Source organism: Stenella coeruleoalba (genome assembly GCF_951394435.1).
Source record: "Stenella coeruleoalba genome assembly, chromosome: 13".
In the NCBI taxonomy this organism is placed as follows: domain Eukaryota; kingdom Metazoa; phylum Chordata; class Mammalia; order Artiodactyla; family Delphinidae; genus Stenella; species Stenella coeruleoalba.
Window position 1 is genome coordinate 88,703,012 of NC_137159.1, and position 27,657 is coordinate 88,730,668.

General features: G+C 49.1%; 1 protein-coding gene across 5 annotated transcripts in view; it reads left to right on the forward strand.

Moving 5' to 3' along the window:
• Positions 1-14,603: 14,603 nt before the first annotated feature.
• Positions 14,604-27,657, forward strand: part of MYT1L (myelin transcription factor 1 like) — a gene marked incomplete at its 5' end in the record, with an annotated part of 137,301 nt that continues 124,247 nt past the window's right edge. For all 5 annotated transcript variants that reach the window (XM_079941413.1, XM_079941414.1, XM_079941415.1 and 2 more), the window contains 3 exons: positions 14,604-14,658; positions 14,817-14,850; positions 15,077-15,139. In XM_079941413.1, the coding sequence (XP_079797539.1) occupies positions 14,604-14,658; positions 14,817-14,850; positions 15,077-15,139 (152 nt within the window). The remainder of the gene's footprint in view (positions 14,659-14,816; positions 14,851-15,076; positions 15,140-27,657) is intronic.

Consider the following 27,657-nt stretch of genomic DNA (forward strand, 5'->3'; position numbering starts at 1 on the left):
CAAACGTACTGCTTTTTGTGTTTTTTCCTTCTGCTCTTTCATCCTTTCTCTTTTTCTTGACACCCCCTCAAAATTAGTTTTTGCATATTTAAGGTTGCAACTGTGTTGATCCTAACTCTGCGCTATTCTTTCTTTTATTCTTCCTTTGAACTTATGCAGGAATGTCTTACCTATCTTGTTTCATACCGAGTCACGCAAGTCTAGCTGAGTGCAGGCAGGCGAGCCCTCAGTAAATAGTGGTTGAGTTAATTAAAGGCGTCCCTATTTAGGGAGCTGTCTACATCATCATGGTTATAAATGAGAAACTGAAACTCAGAGATATTATGGAGGTATATTAATAAATAGATATACAGTGATAATAATATACAAACATACTACCATTTGCTGAGCATTTACGGTTAGCTAGATCCTTCTTGTATATTATCTACTTTAGATATTGAAAAATTCTAGGAAATAAATGCTTATGAACAACCAGCTCAGGTTATGAGGTAGTAAGTGGTAGTGCCTTTGTGACCCAAGTCCATCTGATTCCAAATCTTTTAACCATTAAACATTTTACTGGCTGGTTGGGTCACTTGTGTAACAAGCCGCTCAATTAGATCAAAAATTCCTCCTGTGCGGGTCCACAGGAGCGCTGTCTTCTTTTCTCTCTCTGTCTCTCCCTTCGTTTCTTTTTCTTTTTTCTTTTCTTTGTCTTCCTATCAACAAAGCTGTATTAACCAGCCCCTGGCTGCAGCACCTAAGACAAAGCAGGTGGTCTGGCTGCTCCAGAGTCACGAGGACTCGAGGGCTGAGCCCGGAGACAGATGAACTGGGAAAATTTAGGGGAAGTTATTAAATCCCAAGGAGGAGGTGGGGAGACATTCTTTGTTCTAAATGGCAAACGTGAAAAGCAGAAAGACAAATCTGGTCTAATTCCTTTCTCTTTCTGGGAATTTATGAGTTTGAATCTTCTGTGGTTTACGTCCTTGTGTTCCTAGCAAGACACACATGAGCAAACTCTTAGTCCTTGTCTGTGGGGAGCAAATCAGGCCTTGGGAAGATTAAGTGTTCAAGGAAAGGATTTACAGCTCAGCCCTAAGTGTGGATGGGAGCACACAGGGCAGCTGGTTCCCAGGTAACAGGACGGATGGCTGAGTTCCAAGGACAATGGACTCCCGCTCAATGCCTCCCGCTCCTTCTTATTTGACTCGACTATCTAATTTCCTCAGGTAGGGCAGAGTGTTCCACAGTCTGCGCAGCTGACTTGGCTGGCAGGGAACAAGTCTTCCCAGATGGAACCCAGGGAAGACCCTTTCTCGGAGACAAAGCAGCGGCCCCAAGTCCAGGAGAGAAATTCTCAAGGGCACCGTTGTATGTGGGGAGGACAGAAGATGTGGTCCCTGGAGAAAGCAGGAGGGTCCATGGTCACTGCCGAGGGCATGTTCTCTATTCACGCTGCTTCCTGGTGTCGTCGTGAAATCAATAGGGGGTTTACCCTGTGGTCCCTGTTTTGCAGATGGAGAAATCGAGGCACCGAGAAATTAAGTGACTTTGCCGCAGTCACAGGCTGGGGAGGACCCGGATTAGAACTTAGAGAGAACTTGACTCTGGGCCTGTGTCCTGCCCACAGAGTCACGCTGCCTCCGTTCCTAGGAGAGAAGACTTCCTGCAAGGTAACCCCCTGACCCCGCCCCACCAGCTGCGAGTGGTCCATGAGGAGGCTGTGCACTGCGCGTGCGTAGACCGCTGACAGCGCGGATGTCTGCCCTAGGCCGTTGTCGGCAAACTGCATCCTTCCGTGGTCGCTACGGCTGCCCGCTCCCCGACCTCCGCGGCCCCGTCCCCCCAGGTGCCCTCGTCCCGCCCCGAAGTGTCTCCACGGCCTCCTCTTCAAGGCCTTTGTTTCATCCTCGTCTTCTCCTCTTTACGTATCTACCACCCCCGCCCCCCATGGGCTGACCAGCCCTATCCCAGGGGTTTAGAAAAGAGAGAGAAGCTCCCTTCAACCCTCCCCGAGCTCTTGTCTCACCCCTGGGCCCGTGAGGCCAGGCCTGGAGGGGCCCCCTTCGTGGCCTGTCCACTGCACGTCTGTGGGCCTCCGGCCTGTGGTCCCACCCTTCTCCTGGGACTTGTCTCAGAAATCCACCACCCGTCTCCTAAGACCAAGCCCAGGCCACATCAGGGGTCAGAGGGGTCACCAGCCCGGCATCCCACCGTCCCAGGGATGAAACTTCCCCACACTGACCCGCGGCCACCTGACTACTTCCCAGTGTGGGCAGTGTCAGGAGAGCGGACTGCACGCAGTGCCCCCTCGCACCCCGGGGTCCCAACTCAATACTCCTTCCCCCCAACATCCTTCTAGAGCTTTCTCTCACTTTCTGTTATGTGCTGTTTCTTTAGCTTCTCTTCCTACCATTTGGGTGACTTTTCTTTTGCGGGTACATTTACTTCGATCTCTGAAAGCTCCTTGAGGTGAGGGGTGCGTCTCGTCTGGTGTTTTCCTCCCGCTGAGATGGACGCATGAGGTCGCAGGACCAGTCAGGACACAACGTCCCTCCTTACGTGGGCACGTGGGCACAGCACTCCACAGTTTAAAGAGCCCCAGGCGATCCTGAGTTTTCACACCCATCCGACCCTGCACTGAGCTCGCAGGAAGACACTCCTCTCACTGCGCAGTTTGTACAGACGACCAGCTGAGTCTTGAAGGGTGAAACTGTGCAGTAAGTGGGAGAAACTAAGTGCCAAGCCCAGCCCTTTCTCTCTAAAATTCATACTATCTTGCCTATTCAATAATTTCCAAGGTATTTTAATTTCTGGAAATTTTCAATGAATTGTGTATTTCGTCTCCCCTGAACACAAACTTGGTTCACAGATTACACCTTCTCTCACTTGTAGATGTAAGCTTCTCTAATTTTTCTGTTCTTTATCCATTTAGTAGTGTTCCCCCCAAAAAAAGAGTAAAATAATTTTATAAAAACTGGATTTTTAAAAAATTTATAAACTAAAAAATCACTCAGGTAGTTTCAAATCTTTATATAAATGAACATTTTTATTAATTGTTATGATGTCATAACATGTTTGAATCTTTGAATTTTATTTTTTGTGCCACTTCATCAAAATTTAAATTGGGAAGAAAGTTGGGAAATGCTGAATATAGACCAGATACATAGTCTCAGAAGCAGACTTAGATCTGCTTGTGAATACAGAACATTATTGACTATTTGTTCAAGGCAGTTTTCTCATCACATTGGTGGTTTTGTCACTGTCAGAAAGGGATGTGTCGTCTCTCCTTTTTTGCTCCCACCCAAGGGGCCTGTCTGGCTGAGGCAGGCGTTAATTAGACAAAGGAGCATCCTTCTTGGCCAGTTCACAAACACAGAGCCCAGGGTATAGAACAGAACCCAGAAGTGGGCCAGACATGCCAGGCGGGAGCAGCCTGTGCCCATCGACGTCATGAGGGGCTGAGCCCGGAGAAGGCCCAGGGGACCGGGGTCCACTGGTGGGCAGGCTGAGGACATCCAGGAGACGGGGCTGAGTGGGGAAGGCACGCCGGCCATAGAGCGCTGGGACTCTGTCCACATGACCGTGGGATGGCCTGCGTTGTGTGCTTCTGTTTGGGAAAAACACCACCAGCAAGGAAAAAAAAGAAAATACTTGCAACAGATAAGATGGGCAAAGGGGTTAACACCTTAAACATACAAAGAGCTATTATGAATTGATGTGAAAATTTTTAAAAGAAGAAAAATAGGCAAAGGGTGAGAATAAGAACTTCCTAGCAGGGGAAACTTAGGAGGCTAAATCTGGCTAATACTGACCCTCATTCTTGGTTGGAGAAGGAAAAATGTAAGCAACCACGTGACAGGTAACTTCACTCAGTAAAAATAACAGACTGGTGGGACCCATTGGAGATAAGCGCTTAGATAATGGGCATAATCATACTTTACTAACGAGTGCACGGAGTTTTACATTTTCTAACAGTACTGACAATATCTTTTAAGAAAACCATATTGTGGAAATGCGTACAGAGATGTGTGTGATATTTATTGCACCTTTTTATAGTGGAATAAAACAAATAAATGAAATACAACAACCTAACTATCCGTTGGTAGGGGAATTTACAGAGATGGTTGGGTACACTTTTGGCTGCAGAATATTATGTAGCCATTCAAAAAATGAGTGTAACAAAAATAAACTCAGAATGGCTTAAAGACAAACATAAGACATGACACCATAAAATTCCTAGAAGAGATCATAGGCAAAACATTCTCTGACATAAATTGTACCGATGTTTTCTTAGGTCAGTTTCCCAAGGCAATAGAGATAAAAACAAAAATAAATAAATGGGACCCAATCAAACTTACAAGGTTTTGCACAGCAAAGGAAACCATAAAAAAAAAAAAAAGGAAAAGACAACCTACAGAATGGGAGAAAATATTTGCAAACAATGTAACTGACAAGGGCTTAATTTCCAAAATATACAAACAGAACATCTCATACAACTCAACAACCAAAAAACAAACAACCCAATCCAAAAATAGGCAGAAGACCTAAACAGACATTTCTACAAAGAAGTCAATAGGCATATGAAAAGATGCTCGACATTGCTAATTACTAGAGAGATGCAGATCAAAACTACAATGAGGTATCACCTCACACCAGTCAGAATGGCCATCATTCAACAGTCTACAAATAACAGATGCTGGACAGGGTGTGGAGAACAGGGAACCCTCCTACACTGTTGGTGGGAACGTAAGTTGGTGTAGCCACTGTGGAAAACGGTATGGAGGTTCCTCAGAAAACTAAAAATAGAGTCACCACATGATCCCACAATCCCACTCCTGGGCTTATGTCTGGACAAAACTATAATTAAAAAGGTACATTCACCCCTGTGTTCATTGCAGCACTATTCACAATAGCCAAGACATGGAAACAACCTAAATGTCCATCAACAGAGGAATGGATAAAAAAGATGAGGTACATATATACAATGGAATATTACTCAGCCATAAAAATGAATGAAATAATGCCATTTGCAGCAACATGGATGGACCTCGAGATTATCATACTAAGTGAAGTAAGCCAGACAGAGAAAGACAAATATCACATGCTATCACTTACAAGTGAAATCTTAAATATGACACAAATGAACCTATCTATAAAACAGAAACAAAATCACGGACATAGAGAACAGACTTGTGGTTGCCAAGGGTAGTGTGGGGAGTTGGGGGAGGGATGGAGTGGGAGGTTGGGGTGAGCAGAGGTAAGTTATTATATATACTATAGATAAACACCAAGGTCCTACTGCATAGCACAGGGAACTATATTCAGTATCCTATGATAAACCATAAAAGAAAAGACTATTAAAAAAAGAAAAGACTGTAAATATATATCTGCATAACTGAATCACTTTGCTATACAGCAGAAATTAACACAACATTGTAAATCAACTATATTTCAGTTAAAAAAATATTGAGTGTAAGCCACAGGCATTGACCTGGTGAGATAGCTGTGATTTTTAATAAGTGAAGAATAGCAACGCACAGAAAAGTGTGTGCAAATGGAGCCGCCTTTTATAAACGATAAGCACACGAAGGGAAAGCTGCTCTATTCATTCATTATGTTTCCAGAGTAGAGAGAAGGTTCGTAATCTTGGGATGAGGAAGTTGAATGAAGGGACTATAGCTGTTGCTGTATCCCCACCGCAGAGCTGATGTGTCGCTGTACTTCTTTTGATTTTTTTCAACCCAGTAATGTGGAAGAAGGGAAGAAAAGGAAGGCAGGCATTGTTGCTCAGACTTAAGGAAGCCAACGGGAACTTTTCTGCGTTCCTAAGCCAGAGAATTCCATGATGGAAATAGGGTAGCATCACAGCTGTGCATGTAACAGGTTGACAAGGGGACAGGCCTCTAGGAGAGGATGGCAGTGAGTCGGTCTTAAAAGGTAAGGACTTAAACAGGTGCGGTATCCAGGGAGATGGAAAGAAGTGGGAAAAAAATACAATGGCAAAGAGTGGAACGTGATAAACGATTGATGGAGAAACGAAGACGAGGAAAAGGCCGAATATGATCTTAAGGTTTCAGACTGAAAGAATGACCCCTTCCTTTGGTCCGTAAACAACCACTGAGAACGTGGACCGATTCTAGGCTTTCGCAGGCTCCCTCCTCCCAAGACCTTACAAGACAGGCAGGAACGCCTTCTGACCATGGTGCAGAGAAACAAACCTCCAATGAGGACACGTACACGATGCTGAGGGTGCATGAGGCTGCTTTTCAGATGAATCCGCTGTGAGCTGACCATACCCTGGAAGCAGCCAGAGCGTGGACTCGAGGTTGAAACGAGAGGTCAGGACTAGAGATGCTGGCTTGAGCTGTGGCAGCTGGGCAGTGGACACCTCCGCCCTGGGCGCGTGTGGACCTGAGGGACCGGACAGAAGCCAGTGATCTGGGGAAGGGGGACCGTAGCGTGAGTGTCTGCTGAGGGATGAGACAGATCGGCTTTGGGGAGTCAGGGAACAGGCCCCAGTGACCTCAGAAGCGGGTTCCAGAAGTGACATCCTCCGGTGGCTGGGAGAAAGGCCACTGCTGAAGAAGTTTCACAGCGAAGGAGAGATGGGACCGTCACCAAAGTCAGCAGGCCGGGTGGGGGTCCTGAGCCGAAGGGAAGCAGGAGGGCCCGTGAGAGGAACGCTGGGGCGGCGGTGGGCAGGGAGAGGTCCAGGACCCCCGGGAAGGGGCCTCGCAGCCCTGAAGGTGGGGGCAGGTGGCGGTGGTCAAGCGCCTGAGCATCGGACTCGGCCGTGACCTCCAGCTCCGCTGTCTTTTCTAGTTGCCTGACCTTGGCCCAAGTCACTGACTGACCCTCTGAAAGTGCTGTACTTTGTAATCTTGACCCACCACGTGATGCTGCTTCCAGGCAGAAGCCAGAGTCCCCGTGGGGACCCTGTGAGGCGTCCCTGAAACCATCTGCAGCCTTGTTTGAATATTCATTCTACACTTTTTTGAAGCCTCCCCTTCCTATGGAGGGATATTGAGTTCTGGGAAATGATTCACTTTTTTTCCCTCTTTTCCTTAACTGTGTAGAACATCCAAGCCCCTTAAATAACTTCCCTCCATCCCTACGTTGCCAAGAAGGTTTGCCCAATGTCCACACAATCTTTAAGGGAGCTCATGTATTTTTATTGAGTACAACTCAGCAAATATTTATCACCGAGCAACTGCTCTGTGCCAGGCACCATGCCAGAGACCGACACACCTGCTCTGTCCCAGCCTGCCTAGCACCGCTCACTGGGGCCAGGTCCACCCGAGCACAGGTGGGTCTGAGATGCCCCCATGTCCCCAGGTGCCAGGACTATAGCAGTTCTCCAGCCTGATCCAGGGAACGTAGGAGTCTAGAAACTATTAAAATACTTGGATTAAGGAAGATTGTCAAAAGGGCAAGAGAAATACTTGCAACTAGAAAAGAAAGTTGTGTTCCCCACCTCTTCACACACACCCACACACGTTTTAAGTTTTGTAAATATAGCCAAATTGGGGGCTCTAGAAGTCATTATGGAGACTGAACTCTGAAGCTGTGCACCGTGGTGCTGGTTCAGATACTCAACGGCCAGTAAAATGTTTGGTATTAGGAAAAGCTAGTTAAAAATGCACAGATGGCATCACCTTACCCTACATCACAAGAGCTGTGTATGTCCTTAACTTGGGTATTATGAGCATTTCTGTTTCCGTGCCTTTGGGAAAACACAACACCTAGAAAACCAGGCTGGGAAGGATGCACAGACATCTTAAGCATCTCTCGAGTACCAGGCGCCAGGCCAGGCTCTCCCATAAAATCATTCCATCCACGTCTCTTGACCACCCAGTGGGATAAGTAGGGATTTTACACATGACGGAACTGAGATTCACTTTGTTAGGAAACGTGGAGCCACAGTCACCCCCGGGCCACCTGCTTCTGAGCTGCACCTGCCTCACCGTACACACAGGTGGATGGGCATCCACAGAGATGGGGGCGGATCGCTGCTGACGCAGAGGAGCCCCAGGATGCCAGCCCCTCCGTCAGGAGAGCCAACAGTTAGAAGATGACCCCACTGTCTGCAGGGCCCAGAGGTGTTCAGGAGCCGCACAGGACCTTGCGCCCAGCCCACATCCACCCTCTTGGTGGGTCCCTGCTGAGTGCCGGCACCCTGGGAGGGGCAGGAGGTGCAGGTGTCTCTGGGGAAGATGGAAGCCTAAACAAGCACCTTAAGACAAGAGTGTAATTCCTTTGAGACAAGTACAAAGTCCCTGCAAACTTATCTGCAGGAACTTTCTGGGAAATTAAAGAACAACTACTCCAAGAAGAAGGATGGAGAGGAATTTAAATACATCATTAAACACTGAGCCAAAGCTCCTGGCCAGAGACTCAGGTGGCTTTTGGAGAGGCTGCCATGTTCTGAACCTTCAGCAAATCCATCCAGCCCTCTGAGACCTACACCTCAGGCCCCCACTGCCCACGGAAGTCCTGATGACAGATACGGGGTCTGGAGCTACGATGGGATACTATTCCTATAAAATTACACAAAATCCCACAACGTTCATGTGTTTTAGGTCTGGCTTCTCCTTGACTCCTGAGAGGCCCTGGAACTTAGACGTCTGCTCTGTTCTGAGGATATCGCAGTTATCCTCAAGGGCAGAGAGACCTGGGCGGGAGCAGGGACCCCCAGGGAGACCCAGCCCCGGGCAGCCTGGACACAGCTGTCAGCATTGTCGGAGCCCCTCTTCTGAGACAACTGGAACCAGATCAAGAGCAACACAGTCAAACACCCCAGGGCTGGGCGGGGGTCACACACAAGGTATGGGATGGACATGGGGCTGCCACGTGGAACGCAGCCACGCCAGCCAACTGTTGCCAAGAGAGTAATGCTTCCAGATCCCCTGGTTTTTCCAGAAAAAAAGTCAGGAATTCAGATTTGGATATGAAATCTCCAGAGTTTTAGGTGTGGGTCCGATGGGTTACGTATGAACAGCCTCAAGGAAGGGGCGTTGCTTCCTGCTCCAGTGCGGGTCACTGTCTAATGCCGTGTTTTACAATGACTTTAGGAATTCTCTGTAGACCACAAAGAGTTGCTTGCCGTTTACTAAGTACTTATTGACCAGTTCATAAACTAATCAGCCTCCAAACCTCCTCATTCCAATGAACTTCAGATATGCTACTTCCTCTGTTATCCTAGATTTCCCCCAAAACTGCTACTCACAGAATCGTCCAAGAGCGAGGAGCGTATGCGGCTTTCCCTCTGGTCCCCGAGCACGGAGGCAGCAGCTCACGTGGGGGTCAGGTGGGCAAGGCCCCGCTCACACCGCAGTCAGGGCCAGGAGGCAGCCAGCGGCCAGCGGCTTCCTTCTCGTGTTTGCCCAGAGAATTCCTGGTTTCTCGTCTCAGTCTCTCTTGCCTCTGTTGGCACCAACCATGCCTCTGCAAACAGGGGCGTCTGGGGTGAAGTGGTGGGAGCCACGGTCTCTGTCCTTTGAGGGGAGTTGACTGGGTAACCCCTCCTCCATGACCGGGAAAAGGAGAGGAGGGAGCAAAGGAAAAGTTAGGAGCGGAAAACCCAAGGCTTTGCCTGTGTTTTATTTGTCTAATTTTTCCTTATTTCTATCCTAAGAGGTGGGATAACTAAACTGAAAAATTATAAACCGTGGACCATAAACCCCTTTATTTCTTCTAATTTTGTAACCTTTGGACAATAACGCTATCCTTTGTCTTAATATAAATACTGGATAGGAATCCTCAATCAACATATTTGCACTACGTTAAATTCACAGAAAATGTCATATTTTGGAAAACACTTTAAATTGTTACAGTATTTTTTTAACTCTACTCAAGGATGACACGATACGTAATCTCCGATTCTCGCTGATCTTTCCCGGTGGATTTCTTTATGAACCAAAACTTCCCTGCGTCTGAACTGAGACGAGGAAGCAGCTTCCATCACGTGGAGCTGCGTGGAGCCGGTCTCGTTTACCTGGGAGACCTCGGTTACCTAGGAGACGGTGACCCCGGGCATGAAAGCTCTCGGGAAACAGCTGCAGGCAGTTTGATCTGCACCCTTGGTTTTGCCAGAGCTTCTAGTTTTCCCTTCATTATACCTTCCCCGACTTTCTCACTGTCACACCACTCGGGCTGCCGCCTGCCTGCAGCCCTCCCTCCTCGGTGATGCTAATGAACAGTGAGCGACCGCAGGTTGGGTGGCAGCAGGTGAAAGGTAGGGCCGGGCTGATGACAAAGTGACTGCTACTTCCCCAGTGACTGGGGAGCGGCTGGGGAGGAGGAGGGAGCTCCGGCTCTGCGTGGAGCCCCAGCTGCGCCCACCGCGGAGACCGCGGCCCGAGGCCCCCCTGCCCCATCCCTGCAGAGGGAGCGCCGGTGACGGTGCGTGGAGACATGGGTTAGGACACCGATGGCCCTCGCGGTCCCAGGACTCCACTTCCAGCCCCTCCCAGGGGCATTGCTGTGGCCTGGAGCCTGTTCGGCCTCCAAAGGCTTGAAGGAATCTACGAATGTGCGGTTTTTGGTATAGTTGATACTCTGTTATCTTCACTAAGGCTCAACCTGACCAGAGTGTGCATTTTACTGGTGGGGAGGATGGGGGAAATCAAATAGCAAAACAACTCCTGCTTCCAGATTCAAGTTTACATGTTACAGCATAATTCACTGCCCTCTCTTCAGTGAGTCCTTCTGATGGCTTCTGTTGGTTCAAAAGTAAACTTTTAAATTCTAGACTTTAAGTATAAAACCATTTTAAGCTCCTAAGAAAACCTCTCTTCATTTTTAAAATAAGCAGTGGGCTTAAAAATAAAAGAATTAGTGCTGTAGTAGTTCCTTAAGGGTAATTTTTCTAACTGTGAATCACTAGAGTGGGAATCAGAAACCCAAACCCGGGCAGAGGTAACCAGGTTGCTTCTGTCCAGGCCCAGGCAGGACCAGAGCCCGTAGGTTAGAAAGCGCTGCTGACGACCTGCTCAGGCATCACCAGTGAAGCTTCTGCAACTCAGGTCTCAGACCCCTTGGAAGAGCAAATTCAAACACACAGCTCCCCTGATGCTTCTGATGAAGACGCCGTCAGGTGGGAAAGGGTGGGTGAAAACAGGCAGGAGTGGGGACGCAGGCAGGGGGCCCTGCAGGACACTCGCAGGTGTAGGCTTGGAAAATGAAAGAACCTCCTCACGTATCTCCCACTGTGAACTGTACGCTTTCGGCCTAATCCGAACCTCGCCGGCCGTTTCCGGACATTGATACGTGAGTGTGAAAAGGAAGTTTGAATCCGTTTTGCTACTTTGCCTTTTCAGATTCTTTTCCCTTATGGGTTCTTACAAAATGCTGAGTATAGTTCCCTGTGCTGTACAGTAGGTCCTTGTTGGTTATCTGTTTTATATACAGTAGTGTGCGTATGTTAATCCCACCCTTAAAGGCTTATTTACAAGAGAGCAAAACCCACTACGGAGCCTGGAATTCAAACAGGATTGGCCCTGCTATAAACAGAGCAGTGGCACAGAATGGTCCACAGAGGGGCCCAGCTGCGGTGGGAAATTAGCACAGCAAGAGCGTGTATTTTAGCTGGGGCGGGGGTGGAGCTAGTATTTATTAATTGAAGGATTAGTGGCAGAAATAACTGTCCATCTAGAAGAAAATAAGTTTGTCCCCATATGTAAAAAAAATGGATTAAAACTTAAATGTAAAAAATCAAACAATTCTTAGGCAACCATATGAGCGATTAGCTAGTAAGCCAAGTTTTCGACTTCATACCCACAGAGCGATGGCCTCAGTGCCCTTTTGGTGACAAGCCCTCTCCTGGGCGACGGCTGGAGTTCATTTCAGATGCTGCACAAGCGTCCGTGACACGGGTACGGGCTTCCCGAGCGTGACTGGCCATGTCCCTCTGAAGCTCTGAGGAGCCCGTGCCAGCTGAAGGAGGCCCCCCAGTGAACCCGAAGCACCCCCAGGCCCCCGGAACTCCCCACGTGCCTGTGCCCCAGGGCCTTTGTGCGTCCAGTTCCCTCTGCCTGGAACATCTGCCCCAACCCTTTTTTAACCTGAAACCTGCAATTTTCCTTGAAAACGGCGCATATTTTGATTCCCCCTGGGAGCCTCTGTCCACCTCCCGAAGGGTGACCTTCAGCTCGTCTGTGTTCTGTTATGTTCTCAGGGCCCTGACACAACGTCTCCCCTCGGTTTTGAGTTCCTTAAAGAACAGGCTTCCATCCCGTCATCTCTACGTCCCTGGTCCTACGACAGGTGTGCAGTGTTAGGAGATGCTCCACTTGCACAGAACAGGACCCAGCATTTCCTCTGTCACCCGTCGCCCCAGGGCGCGTGGGCCCTGTTTGCGCGTTTTGCTAAACTGTGAGCGTTGGAGAGGATTTCCAGGTGCAGTAGCCGCCTCAGAGCTGTGACGTGCCACCCGGGGTACCGCTGACCCAGACTGCGTCTGCCTTCCAGGCTTCCACACCCTGAGCGGGGCTGATGCAGCAGAGGAAGGGCGGCCACCCAAGGAGGCTCGGCACCGCGCGCCACGTCGACCCTCCTTGAAACGTTTCCCAGCTCCTCTCCGTCTCCCTGCGCCTGTCCTCCCTGCAGGGTCAGCTGCATCTCAGGACGCAGGCCGACGTGGTGGAGGCCCTTCCCCCCCGGGCAGGTCGTCTCCTCTTGGCCCACTCTGGTCCCCTCTGCGCTCTCTCGAACTGCTGCTAAATTCATTTCTTTATAAATATGCTGGTGAGGGATTCCTCCTGCGCTCAAGAACCAACAACAGCTGTCTGTCCGCTGGGTCACTAGTGACCCGCCAGGTCTGTCCAGGCCCCCAGGGTGCCCTTCCCACTCTCCCTGTGGCTGAGCGCTTCCTGCTCCGCCACGCCCATCACCCCGAGGTTCCACCTTGTTCCCGCCGTCTCCTTGACCCACCATCTCCCCAGCAAACGGACTCGCCAGCTCATTCACTGGCGCGTCCATCCAAGTACGCGTTTCTAGCATCTGCATGTCAGCTGAGCCTCTGCAGGTGTCTATACACACGATGGGCGTGTAAGTCCTTTCTTCCTTCTACACCTAAACTAATCGTCCTGAAGTATCTCAGCTTTCCCTGAGAAATTCCCCCTCCGTGATTCACCTCGCATGGGCTCCTCCTTTCCTGAAATTCTTCTTATTTTATTAAATCTGCCAAATCTTATGTCTGTGCAGATGCCTCTCCCATTAAGATATTAAGCTCATTAAATGAACTTACATTTTTTATTATAGGTATTTTTATTATCCCACACACAAGAGTAATAAATACCTATTTGTTGGTCAGCTGGCATGAACATTAATCAGATCCTGTGCAGGATCTCGCCTTGCTGATGGTTTATTTCAATAGAGGATCCACCCAGGTCTCTTCTATACTGTCACCTGGCACAGCCGCAAGTGTCCAACTAGAGTCTTCTTTCCCAAATTCTGATGTTTCTTGTCATAAACTATGAAGGAGGTGAACTGTGCATACGTGACTTTTTGTTGCTGTTTGAGTACAGTTATAGTTGATTTACAATGTTGTATTAATTTCTGCTGTCGTCAGTTATATATATATATATATATATATATATATATATATATATATATATATATTCTTTTTCATATTGTTTTCCATTACGGTTCGTCCCAGTATATTGAATATAGTTCCCTGTGCTCTACAGTAGGACCTTGTTGTCTATCCATCCTATATGTACTAGTTTGCATCTGCTGACCCCAAACTCCCAATCCATCTCTCCCACACACACACCCCAGTACCTGACATTTTACGACGTCCCCATCTTCTGCCCAGAATGCAGTTCTGGCCACAATGGGCGGGGTGAAAAATGACACAGTCCAGGTTGGAATCTGGTCAGAGGAGCTGTCGTCTTTACTGCTCATCTCTTGTCAGCCCCTCTGATGCGTTGAGTGGAATTCTCCCATGATGCGGTTTTGCTGTGTATAAATTACTCACATTCACCCAGCTGGCAGTATGTTCCCGTGGCTTAAAGAGGACGTGTAGACAGTGGCTGGTTTCAGGACCCTGCACCAAAGCTGCCCCTTGAATGATTTTGGGCAAATCACAGCTGTAAAGGAAGTATAAGAAAGATACCTCCTTACAGAATCGTGTGAGGACCCTGCAAGGTAATAGATGGAAACACTGTCATCTCCAAGTGTGAGCCTTGCTGTGACCCTGGAAAGCGTCCTGACGATTTAGATCAAGGTAGATGCAATTGTCCCCCAGGACTAGACCATGGCGAGAGTAGCCGGCACGCTAAAACGTGTCCTTCTGTGACACCCACCTCCTCCCCACCACGACTCCACTTCAGCTACAGGGAGAATCTAGACATTAATATATGCACTTTTTTCCTTCCTGCAAACTTCAGCCCTATCCATTATATTCTTGGCACAAAGTACAACTCAGACTGACCGACCCAGGTGTGTCCTAATCAAAGTCTTCCACTGCGGGGGCCCTGCAAGACGAGGTCTGCTTTGTTACCTTTAAACAACACGTTTAGATTGCCTGGTCCTTCCCCAGCAGCACCCCTTCCAGAGGGAACCTGTCCCTGAGTTGCCAGCAGGAAAGCACGCTGACTGCCTTCCTCTCTCCCCAGATGGAGGTGGATACCGAGGAAAGGCGGCACCGCACGCGGTCCAAAGGGCTCCGAGGTACGTCCCTGCTTCCAGGTCCCTGGGGGCCCTGCTGGGGTCCCCTTTGTCCTGCCGAAGCCCTCAGACCCGGCCTGGACACCACCCTCTCGGTAGCTGTCTGTGGAAGGGGCTTCTTGGGATCGATCGTCAATTTGTGTCTTTTCCTCTCTCTGCAGTTCCTGTGGAGCCGGCCATACAGGAGCTGTTCAGGTCAGTGAACAGGACGGGCAGGTATCCTGTTCAGATAGCGGGCAGGATGCACCCCAGCGGCGGTCAGAGACTGTGCGTCGTAGCAGACAGGGCTTTTGCGTGCCCGGGGGACCCAGGGCCTGCACCCCAGCCCTCCTCCCAGTTTCCATGCCTCCCTGTCTGTCTGCGTCCCCCGCTTCCCTCCCGTCCAGGTGGCACCTGAGTGACCCATCCTTTCCTCTTGCAGCTGTCCCACCCCTGGCTGTGACGGCAGTGGCCACGTCAGCGGAAAATATGCGAGACACAGAAGGTAAGGCCTCGGTTTTTCACGCCACGCTGAGTGACTTGTGGGCACAATGAATGGGGACCATCTTGGGGAAGCTTTCCTGTCCTCCTCGGACGTGGGGCTCTTGTGAGATGTTCTGACCACCTTCTGGGGCAGCGTTTACCCCACACCAGGGGTGGCGACTGAGGACCAGCCTTGCACCTCTCCCCACTTGCTCCCTGGGATCCTCCCCCAAGTCACTGGGAGCCATATCTCTCCTCCCCGTTTTCTCCTTCCGTAGCTCAGGATGGTAAACATCCGGTGGTAAAGTAAAGCGTGAACTTCCTTCCTGTGGGCGCTCGGCTCGTCCTGGGAAAGGGGGTCCAGGCCTGGCGCCGGGCAGCTGCAGGGGAAATGCAGAGCAGGAGGGGAAAGTCCGGACAGATCACGCTCGGAGGCTTTGGGGCTTAGAGATGATGCTCGTAGACACCGGGATTTCATGTCCGTGACAGAGGTGGCAGCACCTGGAGCACGGGATAGGCAGGTGACGGCTGCTAAAATGCGCCACAGCGGAATCGCATCCTTCACACCAAGACTGCGAGTCACGTGCAGCTTGCTCAGTCTTGAGAGTCCCTTCTGAGGCCATTCAGCCCAAGCGGCCATCAGGGGCCGGGCCCAGGCACCCAAAGCTCGGGAGCTAGAGCAGGTGCCCTGAGCGCCCCAGGGTGGCCGTCCTTCGCTGCTGTCCACTTTATTTCCTTTTCAGCCGAACACTAATTTACGGATGAAGTCAAGCAATTATTATGATTGTCCTTTAGCAACAACAAGGGGAAAATTTCAAATTACTCCAAAACACCCATGCTAGCGTTTAAGGAGGCCGGGAATTTTCAGTGGGCATCCCTGATGAAATGGATTCATCCCAAAGGAACGACAGGCCATGGTTAAGAGAATTTTGTGACTTAAATTATTATATTTAATTTATTATATTATTATTTGATTGTGAAAACTTATTGAACTATGTAATTTAAATATGTGGTTTTTTAACTACATGTTATTTTATGAAGGAGTATACATGTAAATTCGTAATTTAAATATGTGGTTTTTTAACTACATGTTATTTTATGAAGGAGTATACATGTAAATTCCTTTTTAAAAATCCAGTGTTTAAAAACTGGATTGTTTGTGCTTACGATGGAAAACAAGTGAGCCAAGCATGAGTGGATTTTTTCGCCTAATCATCTCTTCGCTAGACAATAGTTTTGCTATTAGAAAGAATGGTTAAATTTGACTAAAAAGTTTTAATTAGGTGTCAGCTAGTTTTAATTGGGCGTCATAACCACACTTTTGCTGGAAAAGTCATGAAGCTCCCAAAGAATTGTTTCAAGCGTTTGTGTTCCTACCCAAGGTGCATCCCCTAGAGCTGTGGGCTGATGGGCCCTGTGGGATGCAGTGTGTGTGCACAGCTCTCCCTGGGATCTCCTCCACTGCTCAGAAATGATGCTCAGCCTTAGGCTGGGAACAATGCGAAGACAGCTGGGCTCCACCCTCCTCTGAGACCCGATGCTGCTGAGAGCTCAGAACACCCTGAATTTTTCAGGAGCGAAGTAGGCGGAATTTTAGAGAGGAGTCACAGGAACAGCCAAATTGGACAATTTTACAGCAAAAATAATCTCAATTTTTTAAATTTAAAATGTTATTTTTCACCATGAGTCATAGTGTTTGCAATTATTGGAATTCCCACTGTTTTAATAGAAATAGTGAGTGAGGAGGCATACTGTGGGAACCCAGTACACAGACACTGGGCCCCGTTTCCCCTCTGCCACTGATTACCCAAGGGGCTTTGGGTGAATTATTTAACATGTATTGACTTCAAATTTCCTCGGTTTTATAATGAGAAAGTTGCAGACTTTGTTATGTAAAACTAATTACCATTCAAAACTTACGTCACAGGTAAGACTTCTCTCCGAGGAATCTCGCTGGGTTATCGAGTGGGGCTTTTTCTAAATTTTAGTTTTCCATGTCTGCATATCAGCAGTTCTCAGCTAAGGGGCGACGCTTGAATTGCTCAGACTGAAAAGGGGCTCCTTGTAGTGGACAAGATCCGCGTATACATCAACATCTTTTGACTGGTGCTATTTCAAATTTGTGAGACTCTTCAATTATATCTGGCTTTGCTTTTTTCTATTTTTAAAAGATTTCCTAAATGCAAGTTTCTCCCCCCTGACAGCTGTGCTCATGCACGTGAACACCTGCACTACCCACCCACCGACACAGGTGTCACCTTGCCCGCTGCCCTGTCCCCGCTGATGCTCGGAGCACATGAGGCCCCTGCAAATAGGACAAGGGCAGCAGCCTCAGTTCTGGTCTTGATGAAACTGCCCGTTACTTCAGTCTTTTAAAGATACATTTTCCAATGAATATATTCCCGTTAAGGCTACAATTTCATTTTACCCACATATCACACCAGTTCATAGCCAAATAAAAAGGCATTCTTTTAGTATATTGAAGTATCTATTTATTTGAACACGCAAAAATTAATTGGAGGCAGGTGAGGGGAATCAACAGTGTAAAAAATAAAACATACAATTTTTAGGAAATTTGGTATCGAGTGGTAAAATGATGCCGCTCAGTTCATCTTTATTTTTAGGAAATTTGGTATCGAGTGGTAAAATGATGCCGCTCAGTTCATCTTTATTTTTAGGAAATTTGGTATCGAGTGGTAAAATGATGCCGCTCAGTTCATCTTTATTTTGAACACAAGAAAATTTCTAAGGAAGTCAAGTATTGATCACAGTCTCAGCGTGCCTTCTTATCGCTTTGGAGGGCATGCACGTCGGGGGTGGCCTTTGCTGCTTCAACGGGGGTTTGGCTTTTCGTGACAGCTTCTAAGACTGATGGCTTTTCTCCTGCGTGGTAGAGGTAGGGTTGTGGATTTGTAAGAAATGGGGAATAGGTGATAGAGGAGGATCAGTCATCAGATAGGACCTGTGAAATTAAACAGTAATCTGAATTCACGAGGCATTCACAATTTAAGATCCTGGTTAAAAATGGAGAGGTAGGAATTAAAGTTATAACACTTACTTTATTCGTTGGTCTGCCTTATTCAAAAATTATGTCCTTGAACTAAAGATAATCTATTCATGGGTGTTTATTTGTGTTAATAGTTCACCATCAATTTGAGGTGCCTGATAAACACATGCACAACTGCACAGTTAAAGGTTGAATCAAAGAGATAAATTAGGAAAAACATAAGGGAAATGAAAACATAATTTTACCAGAAACCCAGGGTGTATCAGGGGTTCTGATACAGTATTCCATTCAGTGCTGAGTCTCCGGGCAGTCCGGGCAAAAAAGAGGAAGACGAATGACAGAGCCTCGTTATCTGATGCAGGCAGCCCAGCAGTTCCTCAGAGGGGTTACGCCTGGCACTGAAGGTCCATTTCTTTGAATCCCTGCACACTGACCAGCAGGGATCCGAGCTCAGTCAATATTTTTTGCCCTGATGCGTGTGAACAGGGCCAGGCCTCCAGGCAGAGGACAAGATTACCAGCCGTTATCTTCAGAAACATCATTAGTATCTAGACACATGACTCTGACTTTTTTAGGTTTTATATTATTAGCACATAAGTATGACAAACCATCATGGATTTGCAGTCAGGGCCAGAAGTAAGTCTCCTGTCGTGAAGCAAAATACCGACACAGTCTTTTCTGTACACAGCAAATCCGACCTCTGCTTTCCCACTCACATCTCACATCTTTCGCGCACCTGACCGCACACAGTCCAGTGCACACGTCTTTTCTAAACTGGTATTTATGAGTAGCTGAAGTTCGCATCTCAAACGCAGGGGCCCATCCCAGTCTTTCTGTGCAGGTGCAGAACTACCCCTCTGCCATCCTAAGTGAGTTTTCCAGGGTTTGGTTCTTAGACGCCTAAATTCAGGGAAGGGAGCGTCCTGGATGCCCCACTCTCCTCCCTGGGCCACCTCCTTCCCAGTGTTCAGGCAGACTCGTGACCTGTAAGCATTTAAAACACCTATGGGTGAAAAAAAGAGCGTTTTTCCACATGCCTGCAGCCTGGGCAGCAGAAAAAAAATGGAATACGTGGAGGCCATGCACTTGGAGTTTAGGTAGTTGCTGGGCTGTTGGTTGGTTGGCTAGAGGCTGCAGGCAGGCAAGGTGTGAAGGATGCAGACCCAACCCTTGGCCTGGGGCTCCGAGGGCAGGAAGAGCTTCCCGACGACACCAGACCCCGAGCTGAAGGGGCGTCTTGGGGGACTGGGCCCTCTGCATGTCCTGGTGATGCCCCCCTCTACTGAAGATGAACGTCTTAGGGATGGAGACAGATGGACAGGAGACCACAAGTCACTCTATCTATAATTGTTTTTGTTTGGTTCAAGGACCTGAAAAAGAGATTGGTTATTAATCCAGAGAATTAGATGAACGGATATTAAGATAGGAGCCAAAATATGGAACGTCAAAACATTTCTGCAAAAATCTACTCCTAAGCATTTGAGTAAGAGTGAACATTCTATGCCATATATTCGCAACGTTTCCTCCCCACGTTGATATAAAATACCGCTTGTGTTAAAGATACGGTGCAACTTGATGTTACAAAGGGATGAATATATAGACACTAAATTCATCATCAAAGTCCCAATAAAACTTAGAAATGGGAATCATAAAAAATATTAGTTTCTATTTCAGATTAATAAACATTAAACACTGCAGAGGAATTTGAATTTTAGCCTTCCTTATAATAGTTATATACATCCTGGACCATTTGGAATTAATTGGATTTACTTCTTTCTTTCTGAATGGTGATTTTTGTATAAGCCTCCAATGAGAGAGGGAGAGAGAGAGAGGGAGAGGGAAAGAGAACCCTTAATGTGAATTCATTCTTCACGTCATTGGTTTTGTGAACCCTCTGAATTTACTTCTGAAACTTAATAGATTTTATTTACGTTTGCCCCTCACAGCTGTTTTTAAGTTACTCTTTGTTGAGCATAGGGTTCTGGTGAGATATTTGATCCAAAATCTAGCTTGAGAGACTCGTACAAGCAACGATGCCCCAAAAGCCAGGGGATGGCTTTGGTATTATATTTAAATCCTTCCCTGTTTAGAAAATTCAGAGTCAAATCAATTTATCTTGAAACTTTAAAATTAAAAGCTCCAAATGGTAGATTTATTTTTTTTTAGGAAATCATTAAATTCTCTCTGGCTTATGGTGCACGTTCCTTCTTCAGATTTTTTTCCATCTCATATACCTTTGCACCTACCAGTGTGATTGCCATGGCGGCAGCCACGGGTGAATAATTGCTTGTCTTCCCGGGAGCTTGTTCTGGACCTGGAGCTGAGGGCTTGCTTCCTGATGTATGCACGCCTCATTTGGATGCTGCCAGCAGCCTGGGGGCTGTATTATTCATGCCTTGACAAAGAGCTCTCACTAAAAGCCTTGGAAGAGAGCCAGGCACTGGGAGCGATGGTGGAGCATTTCAACGTGCAACTGAGAGGAGAATCGATAATCAAAAAGGAAAGAAAGAAAGAGACAGAGAGGAAGAAAGAGAAATAGGGATCCCTCTACTTCCCTTTTACTGGTTTCACATGGGTAGAATTTCCATTTGCATTACAATAAAAAACCCTAAAAATAATTGCATTTTTTTCTAACCACGCTTGAAAGTTTAACACAATTTTCCACATTTAATTGCAAAGCTGATTTTAATTAGCAGGGTCCCGCATGTGAAAAATGAAGATCCACTTGGGTGCATGGAAACACTGCGGTGTCGGCTTTATGCTCTAATTAATGTACGGCTGCCGTGCAGCAGGGCACACTCTGGGGCGTTTATGAAGAATTCTGAGCACGCAGCCACCCAGCCAGGAGCCACGAGCGTCAACAACTCCCCCTTCATCCTTTATGAGACATCGCTGTGCATCACCCCGTGCATAAACTTTATAGCGTGCCTGTCCTTTTTACTATTTGTCACTAACATTATGAATCAGAAGTTAGCGCACACCTATTTTAACGTTAATTTGATAGCTTGCCCGGTTGCAGAGAGAGCAAAAATGTTGTGATCTCGGGACTTATGTGTCTGAAGTGGAGATTCAAAGCGAGTGGGTTTCCCAGACTCACCATTGCCTTATTGTGAATTGTATGTGTGCAAACACAAAATTCAGGCATTGGTCTTTCCAGACTGTGGTGGCAGTTAACCTTCATTGTCACAGTAAATCCTCTATTTAAAAAAAAAAAAAAAGCTTCCTGGCCATTATCCCAAGAAAACAGTGCGCCTGCTGCTCTTCTCGAGCACGTCCGCCCAGACGGACAGATCTCTGGCCCCGGCCGAGTCTGTTACATATTTCAGAAGACAGTGTGACTGATTCAGTGTATTTAAAGCTGCAAATAAAACAGGTCATGCATTTCAGGGTGGATTTTTGACATTTTATAAAATTCAGGATACTTTGAAAATAACTCCACATTCATGGAGGAGGAATATAGGTATTTTCAGGTAGGAACTAAAACATAAGTCTACTTAGAGGGTCTCTAACATTACAATCTGTATTGGTTAAGAACTAAACACAGGAATTATAATCTCGGTGTGATTTATTAACTAGTGATTAAAGATACATAAACATGGCTTTGAAACATCTCCAGAACACACAGCAGAAATCGGTGTGTGGTACGGCTACCGTCAGGGTTTACCGGTTCCGACGTCCACCGTCTGTGCTGGGATTCTAGCAGGTACGCAGCCACCACGTTTAAGAACTAGTGGGCGGAGAGGGGGTCCTGACGTGGGGGGGGGCGCTGGCCCGCTGGGCGATCGTGAACCGGGAGCCCCGCGCACCTGCCGACGGCTGGCTGCGCAGCCCCGAGCTGGTCTTCCGCGTCCTGTGTGCGGGCTCCCTGCGCGTCCGCACCACCAGGGACAGGAGAGGCGACGCCCAGAGTCAGTGGCTGCTGGATGGTCCTCAGAGAGGTGTGAATGGTGGGGGAGGGTGGACGGGACGGACGTGTGAGCCCCTCACGCTGAGTCCAGTGTGTCCAGATGACAAGTCCAGGCCGCAGCTCCAGGTACCTGGAGTCTGCAGTCAGAACCAGCGATTCCGGAGAAGTCAGCCTTGCGACCAGCTCTTCAAACCCATACTTGAGAGCAATCACGTCGTTAGTATCATTACTTATACCCACGCTTTGAGAAGCCCAAGGAGTCACGAGGATGACCTTTGTCCTTCTGCAAAGTGGTTGCTTCTCCTCCTTCTTGGATCTTCTGTCCTGAAGAGAAAACAGGGCTTCCAAGATGAGACACCAAGAAATGACTGAACCCCCAAACTCCAGAACCTTCTTCCTGCTAAAACTGGTGACAGAGTTAGAGGAAGGAAGCTCTGCCCTCTTAGCTGTAAAGTTAATTTGATGAGATTGCAGTGTTTTCGTCTGAAAAAGTTTCTGTGTGACTTAGACCATTTCCAGCTACAAAAAAATGGAAACCCCACTGCAAACTGGCTTAAACAGTGCAGAATGAATTGTCCACGTAAACTGGGAATTGAGGTCAATTCACTTCTGCCCCATCGTCCGGCATCTCCCGGCAATCACCCCCACGCCTGGCTCTCACCTCATCCCAGGGCTGCCTGCCGGGGCCCCAAAGTCCAGAGGAGGCCGGAGGGGTCAGGTCCAGTGAAGAGGGGCTCTGGATGAGCCACCGACACCGTCCTCATAGTTCTGGTGCTGCAGTGGGTCCACAGCCGGGCCTGAGCCCTCTGACCGCCAAGCCATCCCTGGGCTGAAGGCCGAATCAGCTCCACTCAGGCAGGGCGTCCTCCCCGCAGCCCGGAACGTCAGTATCACCTGAGAACTTCTTGGAAAGGAAGCATCCTGGCTACACGCCCCACCCCAAACCTGCCAACTCAGAGGATGTGGCAGGGGCCCCGCTGTCTGTTTCCCTCCCCCTCCCAGGGGATTCAGATGCCCCCCGAGTGTGAGGTCACGGCTCCCAAGGCACAGGCCTGTGTGTGCCGAGGGCAGCCACCTGCTCTAGCGGGGTTTTCAGGTAATGCAAAGAGAGGCTGTGTCCTGGGCGAGCAACCAGCAAACAAATCCAGAGTGTGTGAAGCTGGCAGTCGAGGAAATACTTAGTGGCCGTCTGTCTGGGGAAGGACTGGATGGCCTGGTGTGGACAGGTCAGGGCTGCAGAGGCTCAGCCTTGTCCCGTGAGGAGACCCCCTCCCAGACCCAACACGGACTTCAGGTCACGTGTGCGAGGTGGTGGGGGCAGAGGTTCCTGGCTGCTCAGAACCTCAGCTGCTCTCCCTGTCCCTTGGGCCAGCGAGGCTCTGTGGTCACCGGCCGTTTCTGCCCTGCATGTCGGCCTGAGCAGAGCCTGGTGGCCAGGAGCACACGGGCAGTAAAAGTCCAGAGTGCCTCAGCTGGACGCGCCCTGGAGATGGTGCACGACCCGTGGAGGGCTTACTTCCCTCGTTCAGACTGGGCTACCTGGGCCCCGTGAGCCTCCGCGAGGCCCTGTGGACCTGGGAGCAGGAAGATAAACACACCTTCCCTTTCCTGTTAAGGGAAAGCTCCGAGCTCCCCCTGTATAATTCAGCAGATTTTAAAAGCTCCACTCATTGTAATTTAGTGGCCGCTGAGCGGGCCGTGAATACGACCTAATGCTGTATCTGCCGTGGCCAGAGATACGCTTCCCACAGGAGTGGACGCATCTCCTAAAACTCTGGGGAGGAGAGTAGGCCGTGAGCAGCTCGGAAAAAATTCGATTCCGCAGTGACGTTCCCGACTCGCTCCGCCAGCCCCCAGCCCATCCCATAGCGGTTGTGCTTCTGAATGAGCTGTCTGCGCCCCCTGAGAACCCTCTGGCTCCCCGCGCCAGGGCGGGCCTGACAGCCAGGAGGGCAGGGAGGCAGCAGGGCCACCGGGAGGATCGTGCAGACCCAGATCCTGGAGCCGGGGTCTCTGGTGCAGGCGACCGGGTGGCCTCACCGTGGTTAACCCACGTGTCAGGGAGCGAACTACGGAGTGGCTTCTTGGTGCTGCATACAGGAGCAGACCCCCCCTCAGGAGGGGGCAGAGGGCCTCCCCACCGCTCCTGTAGTAACAGACTCTCTGGACCACAGCCCCTCGCCTGCCCCCATCTCAGGAGACACTAATCAGATGCTTACGACAAAGTCACCGCCTTGAGTGACTAATGGACTGAGCTTTCCCTGAGGCAGCACGGTTTTGCCAGAGATGCTTCTTAAATTAACGCAAAGAGATTTCTAATAAGTGATGGTGTAGGCAAAGGGGGGGGCGGTCGGGGGCCGAGGCTCTCACTGGAGCCCCGTCTGCCAGGCGTCAGCACCACCCAGCCCGCATGACCCTGGGCTGGGCTGCCCGTGCATGCTGCCCCGGAGCCCACGCACAGCCCGGCCGCGGCCTCTCCCTGAAACGGGGCGAGAAGGCCTGGGACTTGCAGCTTTGAAACTTCAGGACTTGAAAAGATGAAAAGGAGTTTGCTTTTCAAATTGTCTTAACGGATCCTCCCAGGGAGTTTTTATTGACAACAGAAACCAGAAGAAACACTGCATGCGCACAAAGGTGACTTAGCAGTAAAGGTGGGAAATGCTCATTTTCTCAAATAAGGACTAAAAATGGGATACAAACGAAAGCATAGCGGAAGTGGGGGCAGATTTTCATGAACATCTGTCTCGTTCTTGTCACTGTGCTCCGTTCAGGGAAGGTGACCTTCGCCCAGAACATCAGACTTTTCCCCTGGATTTTTAATGCATTTTACTTAGTCTCATGTTATAGGTGTAAATTTGTATTTTTTAAATTTTTATTTAACTTTATAACATGAACCTTTTCTGATGTCACTAAATATTTTAATTTTCACGGCTAACTTCCATCCTATGGTGATATTGTAACTTATGCAACTCTTATTATTGGAAATTATTTATTTAGGTTTTTTTTAACTTTTCCATGTTACAGATCATGTGTGATAAGTGTCTTTGCAGACAGCTTTTGTGGCTTTTGGCTCCTTCTTTGGGGCAGTTTGTCACAAGGAGGAGCCTTGGCTTGAAGGACGTGAGGACAGGAATGGTTTTAAGAGTTTCTTTCCAGGAAGACGGGACCTGTTTGCATTCCCAGCAGCAGAAGGGAAGGTGTCCCTGTTTCCTTCTGCAAATAATATGGAATAATTGTTTTTAAAACACTTCCTTCTTACTAAAAAAAAAAATGTTTTTGTGAAAGGATAAACTTTTAAAGGATTGGTCATTTTTCAAACAATGCTAATGCCAGAAAATTCTAGAAAAAGACATGGTTTGAAATTTAAGCCACACTTTTTCCTTCTTAAATGGTCTCACTTGTCAGTGTTCAGGTGAGCTGGACCCCAGCTGCCACCCCCCAAGACTAACCCTGGGGTGAGACCCTCCAGAGCTGAGTAAGGAAGAGGCTTCCGGGCAGAGGGGCGACGCTTCGTGCCAGGTGGAAGGCGAAAGGCTCTCTTTCTCTGTCTCGGTCACCTGGTCCCTCCTCTCGCCACCCACCAGCCTCAACATTCCAAGCCCAGGAGCAGAAGAGAAGCCAGTGTCCGGTCACCAGAGCCACAGCCAAGTGCGTCAGGGCGGGGACAGAGCCCCTGAGGAGGAAACTGTGCCTGAACGTTATATAAAAGTGTCTTTAGATTTTAGAACGATAAAAATCTAGGCCAGCAAAGAGCAGCAGCGGTTCTGCAGCAGGGCCTGAGGGTCTTCACTGCCCTGCGCTCCTCCAGCCCAGCCAGGGGCTTCGGCTGTGGCCGCCGAGAGCTCCACCTGAGTGTGGGTGCCCCAAGCCGGGAGTGGGCGAGCACACATTTCCGGGGCTGCCGCCGCGCAAAGGCCCTGGAGTCCAACCGAGGGTGGCGTCTGGCACAGCCCTGCCCTTAGCAACCACCCCTAGACACACACGCCGACGGCACAAAAGGCAAACGGACGGTCGGACGGTTACCATTTACCGTACACAGGGGAACCGTAGGCGTGTAGACAGTGCCCCGAGACCAGGAAGGAGCAAGCAGGTGGAGGGGCTGGATTTCACCCCGCTGGGGAAACTCGCCCAGTTGCCTTTTTTCAGAAAGTACAGTGCTGTTTAGGGAAATACGCAGAGGCAAGAGAGAAGTGGTCGCCTCTGTGGCCAGGTAGAACAGGACCCTACAGACTGCTTCAAAGATGCTCTGTTTGGCTAATTACTGAGTGTTCGCTGCACACACAGCCGTTGAGCAGAAGGAATATTGGGGGACAAAGGGACACCCTGCCCTTTGACCTAAGATGTGTGGCCCATGCCAGCGACGCGTCCAGACATGCAGGATGCAGGGGAGGGTATGACCAGGGAGACAGAAGGAAGGGTCCTGGGAGAAGCACTGGATACACGACGCCCATGAGGGGCTTCCTCCTCTGAGCCCTCTGCCCTGTGCCCCCAAACACCGAGCAGGAGACGGGGCCAGAGGGACAAATCACCTCACTGCCTTCCTGGGCACTATGCATGCCCACCTTTATCCAAGGAACGGCACGGACACAAACGTTCCCAATTTGCAACATCTTGGAAAATGGAAGTTGGAAGAGTTTTGCTGAGTCCCAGCTTTGGCTCCAGCCGGGCAGGACCTCAGATTTCACCCGTGTTTCGTCTACATCCTGTGTTATTTACACAAGGATTCATCACAACCTTCCTTTAAAGAGTAGATCTCTTTCCCACAGTCGAAACACAACATCTGAAGCAGGATCTTCGATCCGCACAAACTTTCTCAGACACTTGTCACCACCGCAGTTTCTGCCCAGATGTAAAATTTTCTTCCTAAATGGATTGTCATCAGCTCCTCAGAAGACAGAGGAAACTTCTCTCTTTCTCTCCCCAAGGCATCCTTTCTTCGGCTCACGGTGGCCGTTCATGTAGTGCCTGCTGGAAGATGTTGCTACTGACGTAATGGAAGGATGCTGAAGATGGAAAATGATTGGAAAGATAGAAGAACAATTTCTACAAGTAAAGAGATGGGGTTACGCTCAGTTCTACCTAAATTTGTAGCCAGTAGGATCTTACTGTCTTCTCCTTGGAGGAAGTCTCCTTGATTATCATCTGACATCTGTCACCTCCACACCGTGAGTCAGGACCATGGTCGGACACGGAGGCATCACGGGAAGGAAGCGACTCCTCCCCTGAGGAGGCCAGCTGTCCCGTGGATACACATATATGACAGAATGTCCCAAGGGCCCTCGGAGTCCTGTTTGGGGACCAGGGAACAGAGAAGGAAGGAGCTCCATCCCCCCAGGCTGGCCAGCCTTCCCAAGGGGGAGATTCTCCACCTGGCCAGTGGGGGAAAGGGGGCGCTCAGGGGAGGGCACGGCGGGAGGGCTCACGTGTTCAGTCACCCTTTCACTTGGTGAGTCTGAGCTCTTTGTTAAGCAGCACTGTGCCAAGTGCCCAGATCCGCGTAGGAACAGACCGGGTCCCCGCAGTAACAGACCGAGTCCCACAGTAACAGACCGGGTCCCCGGCATCGGATGGGCTCGGAGCCTGAACAAAGAAGCACCAGACCCAGACATGGAGCTCCAGCCCGTGG